Source organism: Etheostoma spectabile, chromosome 20, assembly GCF_008692095.1.
Source record: "Etheostoma spectabile isolate EspeVRDwgs_2016 chromosome 20, UIUC_Espe_1.0, whole genome shotgun sequence".
Classification (NCBI taxonomy): Eukaryota; Metazoa; Chordata; class Actinopteri; order Perciformes; family Percidae; genus Etheostoma; species Etheostoma spectabile.
The window spans coordinates 4,825,066-4,835,779 of NC_045752.1; the positions used below are offsets into that span (position 1 = coordinate 4,825,066).

Below are 10,714 nucleotides of genomic sequence, written 5' to 3' on the forward strand. Positions count from 1 at the left end.
CCCCCCCCCCCCCCCCTTCCTCAAGCTGTGCTCACATTATCTTGGTGTGCAGACAGGAGTTTGGATGACGGGGGGTGGGGCCTGAACAGCAACCGTCTTAATTACTGAATCTGTGATTCATTCAACAGGCGCACTGAGTCCTGCAGCGAGAAATGATTATTGATTGAAGTAGTTTGGACACATGCACGCATACATTTCTCTCTCTCTCTCACACTCACTGACACACACACACGCTTTCTTTCTCTCTCTCTCTGTTTAAATAGGATGAACAATACTTGTGTTAATCATGTCTTGTTGTAATTGCATTGTTTGGAGTATGATTAATCTGACGTCTTTGTCTTTCTGTAATGAGAGTTGACTGCGTCAGAACGTCTTTGAGCTTTCCTTTTGCATAGGCGGCCGCACAAACACGCACACAACTTCTCACGACCGTGTACACACCCTTTCTCCAATAATTAGCGTGGCGATCTGCTCAGCTGGAGCTGAATGGGGAGGTTTAGGGTTTGATGGGAACAGGATGTTTAGTCATGTTGACGTCTCTGTCTCTGAAGTTTTTCAAAGGAACTCTGGGCCTGCAGCCTGGGGATTCAGCCCTGTTCATCAATGGGCTGCACATAGATCTGGACACACAAGACATCTTTAGGTATACACACACACACACACACACACTAATTGTCATATAGTAATGTACAGTATATTATCATTTAGCTGTGTAACATCTCTTTTGATTTATTTCTAAACAAATATTCAAACATTTATATACAGTCACATTTAAAATATGTAACATTCTCATGCTGATCACTACCATACTGTATATCCGTTTGAATTCAATTCTTATATTAAACTAGAGCCCGACCAATTTTTTTTTTTTTAAGGCTGATACCGATACGAATACTTGGTTATTTAAAAAGCCGATATATCGGACGATAAATATTTTAAAATAAATCCATAAACGCGTTACAAAACAAACACATTTCCCTAACATTAGTTATTTGTAGTTATTTGTGAGTTCTCACTAAAATAAAATGATAATAATTTGTTTTATTATCACAACAGAACAGAGGAACATCACATTGTAGAGTGCCCTCTGGTGGACAAACTATTTTTCTAAATCGGCCATTATAAATGCCGATACCGATAGATCAGGAAATGCCTAATATCGGCCTGCCAATATATCAGTCGGGCTCTATATTAAACTCACATGCGTGCAACGCACACATCTACTGTAGACTACACTCTGACTCCTGTCCCCTGCAGTGTGTTTGAGGTGCTGCGCAGTGAGGCCAGGGTGATGGAGGGTCTGCGCTCCCTGCACATCGACACGCCCTACATCCACGACATCCTGAAGCTCAACGTCCAGCCCTCTGACTCTGACTATGCTGTCGACATCCGCAACTCCGCCATCAGCGTAAGAAAAATCACATGACCAAAATCCTCTGTTAGAAAAACTAGCAGCCTTAATTAAGCCCTGGTGCTGGGAACAAAAAATGCAATCGCAGTTGTGTTTTACTGTGCGTGTTCTTGTTCCCACACATGCTGGAAAAACCCGGAGGAGCTAGAATTCCAATAAAGCCTTTTAAGACATTTACATTTTTACTGAAGTAAAAGTACAAAAGTATTAGCATCAAAATTTACCTATTGTACAAAACGTAAAAGTACTCTGAATTGCAGAATTAACCATTTCAGAAGGTAACATAGTTATAATCCAGTTATATAACACAGTGTATATTACTGTGTTATATAATTGTATTATAGATGTTACCTTAAAATGGCGCTTAAGTACTGTACTTCAATAAACATAGATAGCACTTGATGATCAGCTCATTGTTAGTCATTTAAGAGGCTAAAATACCAAATATTCTCTGCAGTCTATATGCTCCCATGAAACTATTTCCTCTTTGATTTTTTGTTTTGTTTTAGTGGATTAACAACTTGGAGACAGACCACCGGTACAGCTCGTGGCCTTACAACGTGCAGGAGCTGCTCAGACCAACCTTCCCCGGAGTCATCAGGCAGATCCGCAAGAACTTCCACAATCTGGTTTGTTCCCACCTGATTAATCAACCCTTTGTGAATCCAGATGGATCTGAATCCTTGTGGAAAACAATGTGCGTGTGTGCGTGGGCGTGTGTGTGCGTGTGTGTGTGTGTTTTGCAGGTGATCATTCTGGATCCTACTCAGGAGAATGCTGCCGAGCTGCTGAGTGTTGCAGAGATGTTTTACGCTAACAACATCCCACTCAGGTCTGTTGGTGTCATCAGGGATGTGGGGGACTATAAACTCACCAGAACCATCAGGAGAATAAAAAAAGATATTTGGGTTGATATTTGGGTTTAGATTCCTTACGCATTGACATTATATGTATTTTCCTCAGGATAAGTTTATTATTACTCCACAGTACTGCAACAAAACAAACCTTAAAGAAAGATGCTGCAGAGCAGCTGGAGTCATTAGGGACGTGAAGTTAAAATCCATTTTAATTTAGGAGTTTTGTCAGGCAGGTTTGGAGAGACCTTTGATACCTCCCTGCATGGGGCATCTTGGGATGGTCAGTTTGTTTGAATACTGATGAAGCAGACAGCATGCGCTCTGCATTTCATCTATCCAGTATACACACACAAGAGTCTTTTTAAAGAAGTTTATTTGGTGTGTTTTAGGATAGGACTAGTGTTTGTGGTGTCAGATGAAGATGACATAGACGGTATGCAGGATGCAGGTGTGGCACTGGTCCGAGCCTACAACTACGTCAGCGACGAGGTGGACAGTCAGAGTGCATTTGAAGCCGTCATCTCGGTGAGTCGACCTTTCAAAAAACACTGATGGTTCTAATGATAACGCCTAGGTTCGACATCAGAGACTCTAAACAATTGGTGAAGTTGTGATCATTTTGTCTAGCTAATAGCTGTTCTCCCCGTCACTTTTTCCTTCCCTTCCCATTTTCTTATTTCCTACTAGATGTTCAACCGGGTGCCTATCGGTGGGAAGTTGAGTGTTGGGGACGTGGTGAAAGTGCTGGAGAAGAGGTTCCCCTATGTGGAGGTCAGCAGCGTCCTGGGAGCCGACTCCAGCTACGACAGCAACAGGAAGGTGCGTGGGGCTGAATGTCATGTCACAGATGGGCTGGATACTACTGTCATTTTGCTGGTTTTACAGCATCAGCCCAAACCAATGTGGTTACCTTTTTTATTAGTAATAGTTTTATACTGTGTTGAAGTAAGGTATTTATATAGGAAAAGGCATACACACAGGCAATTTTGGGAAATGCAATTATTTGCTTTCTTGCCAAGAGTTAGATGATTAGTTTGATACCACTCTCCTGACTGTATGCAGTAGTTGGCAGGGGGTTAGCTTAACCTAGCGTAAAGAATGGACAAAGGGTAAAACTAAACTCAAAAAATGACAAATGTGCTTGCTTTTTTTTGTGTACAGATATAAAATAGAATGTATTAATTAGTGAGCTTTAGAAGTATCGAAGTGTCCTTGGGCAAGACACTGAACCTCGAGTTGCCCCCGGTGCTGCGCATCGGAGTGTGAATGTGTGTGAGTGTTTATCTGATGAGCAGGTGGCACCTTGTACGGCAGCCCCGGCCACAGTGTATGAATGTGTGTGAATGGTGAATGTATCCTGTAGATGTAAAAGCGCTTTGAGTAGTCGTTAAGACTAGAAAAGCGCTATATAAATACAGCACATTTACATGGCTCAGATTTTCCTACTCCAATATTGTTTTTTTAAAGGTGAAAATAAAAACACCACTTTGTGTCACGTCTTTCAGGAAGGACGGGCGTACTATCAGCAGACTGGGGTTGGCCCGCTGCCTGTTGTCATGTACAACGGCATACCTTACCAGCGCGAACAGCTGGACCCGGACGAACTGGAGACAGTCACCATGCAGAAGATTCTGGAGACAACCTCCTTCTACCAGAGAGCCGTATACCTTGTCAGTTCGAGCACACACACACACACACACACACACACACACACACACACACACACACACACACACACACTCACACTCTGATATACTGTGATGCCAGTGAGGTTTCATTATTATGTCACAGTTTAACACTATTGTTTTATTATGGTTTATTTAAGAGCTAACATTATATTCCTCTTCAGCACAAAATCAATTTTCCCTGCACTTGAGTAACAAATTAACTACTGACTGGATGTACTGCAAGTACACCTTATTGATTATTTGGTATGCTGAGTTATTTCCACAAACTCCAGATGAGTTCTTGTACGGTCTGCAAAGATGAGATATTTGATTGTGTTTGAGACTTAAAGGAACAAATTAATATTCACTGAAAGTAAGCTGACACAGTGATAATACCTGTGTGTGTGTGTGTGTGTGTGTGTGTGTGTGTGTGTGTGTGTGTGTGTGTGTGTGTGTGTGTGTGTGTGTGTGTGTGTGTGTGTGTGTGTGTGTGTGTGTGTGTGTGTGTGTGTGTGTGTTGTTTTTTTGTGCTGTTGTGCATTTGTTTGTTTTTTAATTGATGCAAAATAGAGTTTAACTGAAAGAAAAATAAATTACAGAGCTCCAGATGATTCTTTTGGGAAAAGTTCATTTTTACAGAAGTACACTATATTTAGTGGGTGATAATTTTTTCTGTTAACCCTTGTGTTGTCTTCCCGAAAATCAACAATTTGTTTTTATCGATGTTTTTAACTTTTGTTTTGATGTTTTTGTCTTCTTCTTTTTTTTTCAATACTTTTGACGTTTTTCCCCCCAAGTTTGTCACTTTTGTGACGTTTTCTACACTACGTAACACTAACTTATTAACTTAAGTTTTACAGTTATTTTTGGAACCTATGGTTAATAAACCTCATTAATAGGAAATTCTACCTAATGTTTGAGTTAGAAAAGCAGAAATTAGGAATTATTTAGACTACATAAATGTATGTTGATGGATAATCACAGACTGGAATATGTCAACTTTTACGCAATGCTTTTTTAAAACCACTTCAATTTGTTTTTTCAAATGCTATACAATTTGAAAAAGACACCCAGAAGTAAATGAAAGTAGAGATTTGTACTTGCCAAAGAGCGTTGTGTGGAATCAATCATGTTATTTTGGGAAATTAAATAGAACATTGATACAGAAAAATGGGTCAATTTGACCCGAGGACAACATGAGGGTTAGGCTAGATCCTTGTGAGCACACCATCTGCCGTGCTTTCCCGTTTTAATGTCGTTCCAGCAGTTTGAAGAGAGAACTGTTTAAATTTCTTTCTTTCTTTTCAAAAAAGCCTCTGTTTTGTAAGGTATTTAAGCACAATTAGATCAGCACTGTTTAATTCAGTTACTACATCAGTCCTAGTGGGGAACGTGGTGTAAGTCATCACTCTTGTTTTCTCCTTTTTAACGTTTAATCCCTACTTGTTGGAGGAAAACCTTATAATCAATGCACAAGTGTCAGTAACTGCAGTGGAAAAACTAAGTTTTAAGATGGCTTGAATATGAAGATCATGCAGACAGGGTCGGTGTGTGGTGGGTGTGTGGTGTGTGTGTGTGTTGTGGTGTGTGTGTGTGTGTGGTGTGTGTGGGGTGTGGTGTGTTGTGGTGTGGGGTGTGTGTGTGGTGTGGTGTGTGTGGTTAGTGTGGGTGTGTGTTCTCCCTCCCTCCTAGCTTTCCCCTCTGTTTCTTTTGGCTCTGGGACGCGTTTCATTCCTCAGCGTACTGTTTGTAATATGTATCTGTTAATTTCTGAATATATGTGTTCACAATAAAGGAAATCCCACAGACAGGCACATCTTTTTCACTTTTGGGCAATGAACTGTGAAGAATGTCTTCTCTGAACGATTCCTTTACCATTCTGAGTCTGTGCTCGTTTGGCTTGCAGGGGGAGCTGGCCACAGATCATGATGTTGTGGACTTCATCATGAATCAGCCCAATGTTGTTCCTCGCATAAACCCCAGAGTGCTGTCCACCAGCAGAACATATCTGGATCTGTCCGATACCAGTGAGTATGCATTAGGAATATAAACAGTTATGCTATTAAAATTTGTTTTTATTCAACATACTCACGGTGTTACTTGATTAGTTGTGTGGAGGAGGATAATGCTTGACTAAGGTTGAATAGCTGTTATTTTTAACCTAATGATCCAATATTGAAGCCTGGCATCTTCAAGACTTAACAGCAGACGAGAAACAGACAAGCTGAAGTTAGAGAGCATTTCTGAGAACTTTTTTTACTTTAGACCAAATATATTTGATACATATAGATAATATAGATTTCTCATTTGTTTTTAATCATAGACATTTCGGACCAACTTGATATTCATCTGGGCCTCCTCCCATTATATATGCAACATTCCATTTTGAAAGAACAATTATGTAAGGTGGCCTACTGCCATTCTGACTTATATTTTAAGCCATTAACAGTTACACAGCTTTTATTTAACTCGGTTTGGAGTTAGTTTTTTCTTTTTTTTGAAGGTGGGGTCCAATTGCAAGTCATGTATTATTATTTGAATAATGTTGTTATATGCTTAAATATTTATACAGTTTTGTTTCTTTGTATATTTTGTTAGCAGCTATACTTATACATATATGTATGAAGAGTAGAAGCTAAGATAGGACTTTATTCATCCTGAGGGAAACTGTTGTGCAGCAGGTGCAGTGCAGAGTAAATAAAAGTGCAAATATAAAAAAAATCAATAAAGGTGTAACTATACAAAAAATCAATATACTGCTATTCAAAAACGTACACAATACAAATGGCAGCAGAACAACATTTAATAAAACATTTAAAAGTTCTCCTATTGTAAGCTCGGCCAACGTAAGATATAAATCTGAATTTAGATGTTTTGGGGAAATAAAAAGATAGTAGCTTTAGTTTCACACATTTACACGTTTGCATCTTGAGAGTCTAAAAAATATAGTCTTTGGCATTTGCTACATGAGCTACAGTTCACTCCATTTTCTTCTCTTCTTGCAGACAACTTTTTTGTAGATGATTACGCTCGCTTCTCGACTCTCGACACCAAACAGAAGAGCACCGCCGTGGCCAACAGCATGAACTACATGACTAAGAAAGGTAAGGGCGTGCAAGACGGTCTCATATGATGGCTGGTCCAATAACAAAACAAACTCAATGGAAGAGAATGCTTGGAGTTTAGCGTTTATTTTGTTGTTTCTAGTGAATATAATTTAGTCACATTCAAGCCTAAAATCTCTCTGTATGTATTCTCCTTCTGTCCTCTCCTCCTCCTATTCATGTGATTTTAAAACTCCCCTGCATCAGGGATGACCACCACCAACAGGCATGGTAATCACCCTTTTTCCTCCGCATTATTCCCTCCCCTTCTCACTTGCTCATTTCTTTCTGTTTTCCTGTGATCTACATTGCTGGCGGCGTTTAGATGTGTTTGTGAATCCACCACCTCTCTTCCATCTGTGTTTCATTTTTCAGAGGAAACACAGTACTACGCATGTGATTATCGTGAATCAAAGTACTAATGTGTTGACATAATTGCTCACTAAGTTCTAACATGTTTGTTTTTTCCCATCTTTAGGCCCCGATCAGACATAGACTTGAAAAAACTTTAATTCAATTCACATCATTTAGCTTCACAGCAAAATAGTGGCTGGCCGAGGACGGCTGATGCGATGCTTGCCTAGCAAGAATACCAAAAGCTGTGACTGGTCTGATCAGGGTCTCCAACAAGAAAGGCAGTGCGCCTTGCGTTTTGCAACCTGCAAACGCATTTTGTCTGATCACGGCCTTAGGAGAGCATGTGTCCTTTGTTACAGCTGCATGAAGAATGAGATGAGCTAATGTTTTGACTAGATACCACCCAGAATATATTTACTTTTTCATGTTTTTTTGTTGCAGCCCAGTATGCTAACCACAGAGATTTTTGCCCAATTTACCAAACTTTCATCTTCACCGAAAACAATATGGCTTCCCTTCTTTGCCCCCATATTTTGACAGTCCCTGTTTCTTCCTTTGTGGTTGTCAGATGATGGCTACATCCGTCCTGTGACCTTCTGGGTGGTCGGAGACTTTGACAAGCCCTCGGGACGTCAGCTTCTTTATGACGCCATCAGACACATGGTACAAAGTCTTTTTATTCCGTCTCTTCGGGCTGGATCTTGATTCAATAGTATTGTTTAATAGCATTTTATATCTTGATGATATGGACACGTTTTCTTTAAAACATACTGTGCTTGTCCAAATTAATTATTTCAAGCAAATTGTATTTACAAAAAAAAAAAGAGTCATTTAAAAGAACAGTTCAACATTATGGGAAATACACATACAGTATTTAATTGTTGATAATGAAAATGACTAGAAACAGGGGAGACACCCTGTCTTTGTCCAAAGGCAACAAACTCCGCCTACCAGAACCTCTAAAGCTCTTATTAACATGTACTGTCTCTTTTGTTTAACTGGAAAGTAAAAACGTCAAGTTGTGCTCCCTGCAATCTCCGACCTCACTGTGACAACTAGATTCCAGTAAGTTACTGCGACGTGTCAAGATGACAAGTCCTGCTCATAAGCTGTTTCCAGTCTTTGTGCTAAAATAAGCCAAACTAGCTCCTGGATGTGTCTTCATATTCATCTTTAGAGATCTGATAGTGGTGTCAATCTCTCATCTAACTCTTTGCAAGAAAACAAATGGAGTATTTCCTGAAATGTTGAGCAATTCCTATATTTAAGTTTTTTTGTTTACACATGAAGAGTTTTGTCTAATGTAACACAAAGCAATGCAACACGGTTCATTAATCATTTATTTGATTATTGTCTATGGGACATGCATACATTTTCCTTAAAATTGATGATGGAAAGTATTCTTATTAGTATTGTAGTGTTATAGTCGGCATTAATAAGAAAAAGACCAGAATATCTAATGTGGCACTATGTGTTCATTTTATTTATATTTTAGGTGTTTATGTGTTTGGAAATATCAGTTGCTTTGTTATTCTGCTCTCAAAGCAGTGACAAATCCTTCAACACTCACTTGCTCCACAACAGAAAACCAGCAACAATGTCCGACTGGGGATGGTCAACAACCCATCCGCCGCTCCATCCGCTGAGACGAGCCGCGTGGCCAGAGCCATCTGGGCCGCCATGCAGACGCAATCTGCCAACAACGCCAAGAACTTCATCACCAAGTTGGCTAAAGAAGAGACCGCCACGGCCCTGGAGATGGGAGTCGACGTCGGGGAGTTCGCCGTCGGGGTGAGGGGGAACGGACGGGTTTCCACTTATCATTGTTCTAAATGCTTGTTTCCTTCTGTTGTTGAAACATTTAGCCCTATTTATTCCTAAATTTCTCTTTTATCAGCTGCCTACAAGTTATCTATTTTTCCTTCAGGGTATGGATGTGTCATTGTTCAAGGATGCATACGAGGGTCCCAAATTTGACTTCCTGCTCTCCCACGCTGCCTACTGCCGAGACGTGCTAAAACTAAAGAAAGGACAGAATGCCGTGATCAGCAACGGAAGAGTGAGTCACAATCTTGTTTCTTATTGTTTAAGAATCTGTACTGAAAATACGGATACATCATGAACAAATATAGATTGGATTTATGGAGACAATCTACCATTTGACCACAGTTTCTGTAGCCATTCAATCCAAACTCTCTTTCTTGTTTACAGATCATAGGTCCACTGGAGGAGGAGGAGGTGTTTAACCAGGATGACTTCCTGCTTTTGGAGAGCATCATCCTGAAAACGTCCGGAGAACGAATCAAGAGCAAAGTGCAACAGTTTGGAATTGAGGAGGACAGGTATTTTATTTCCCTTCATTGCAGCCGTACACTTTCACAAGGTGAAATCTTTTGTAGAGTCTGTAAAATTAAATGCAGGGTTTCTCTCAGGGCCAGCGATCTTGTGATGAAGGTGGACGCTCTGCTCTCCTCTCAGCCCAAGGGAGAGGCCCGGGTAGAGTATGACTTTGCAGATGACCGCTACAGGTAAAGTTGTAATACAAGCACATCATTTATTCAAGCAAGCCTCCTTTATTCCAGGAGGGGAGACCCTCTCTAGCTTTTCTTCAGGATAACACAATTTTTGCAATATACATATGTTGTATTGTTTGAATTTTCGAGTTTATTAAAATATTGGACCATCTTTACCAAATACTGTACCAAAAGTTACTTTAAAACTTATTGTAAATACAGAATACATTTTTTTTTAATCTGTGCATTCTCTCAGCAACAGCCTTGAAAATCTTGGTTGTGTTTACTTCCCTTCATGATTGATTTGCTGATTTTTGGCAGTGCTGTGAAGATCCGCCCAAAGGAGGGAGACGTGTACTTCGATGTTGTTGCCGTGGTGGATCCTGTAACCAGGGACGCACAGAAACTAGCTCCTCTCCTGTTGGTGGGTTGAATGCTCTCCCTCGTTGGATCTGGTCTTTCTTACTGATTCGTCCAGTCGATTTAGCCTATCCTTTGACTTTGAGCCTGTCCACGTTTTATTTCTAACCTGTCTTTCTCTCCCCCCCCTCTCCACCTGCAGGTTCTGAAGCAGCTGGTAAACGTTAACTTACGGGTGTTCATGAACTGCCAATCCAAACTGTCAGAAATACCTCTCAAAAGGTGAGGACTGTTTCTGAAGCTTACACAACTAGGTATACCAGTGTCAGTATATGTCCAATACCCTGGTGTTTTGGCTTTCTCGCTTCTTTCGGCTTTCCTCAGAATGTGCTTATTGATATTTTACTTTCAATGAGGCACTGGATCCTTAAGTATAATACTGTAT

The 10,714-nt window shown here is 40.3% G+C and overlaps 1 protein-coding gene and 1 long non-coding RNA gene across 2 annotated transcripts in view; one reads left to right on the top strand and one right to left on the bottom strand.

Moving 5' to 3' along the window:
* The window catches only part of uggt1 (UDP-glucose glycoprotein glucosyltransferase 1), a 59,796-nt gene that overhangs the window by 9,736 nt on the left and 39,346 nt on the right, over positions 1-10,714 (top strand). Inside the window, 17 exon segments of the mRNA XM_032500530.1 lie at positions 552-643; positions 1,258-1,408; positions 1,921-2,040; positions 2,158-2,243; positions 2,658-2,793; positions 2,956-3,087; positions 3,774-3,938; positions 5,842-5,962; positions 6,941-7,039; positions 7,247-7,270; positions 7,965-8,059; positions 8,981-9,187; positions 9,324-9,455; positions 9,608-9,738; positions 9,829-9,924; positions 10,231-10,333; positions 10,472-10,551. Coding sequence (XP_032356421.1) covers positions 552-643; positions 1,258-1,408; positions 1,921-2,040; positions 2,158-2,243; positions 2,658-2,793; positions 2,956-3,087; positions 3,774-3,938; positions 5,842-5,962; positions 6,941-7,039; positions 7,247-7,270; positions 7,965-8,059; positions 8,981-9,187; positions 9,324-9,455; positions 9,608-9,738; positions 9,829-9,924; positions 10,231-10,333; positions 10,472-10,551 — 1,970 coding nt within the window.
* LOC116670149 (uncharacterized) lies at positions 10,043-10,584 on the bottom strand. The gene is made up of 2 exons (XR_004326948.1): positions 10,466-10,584; positions 10,043-10,327 (listed from the first exon to the last, which is right to left on the bottom strand). It is a non-coding gene; the product is annotated as an uncharacterized LOC116670149 (long non-coding RNA).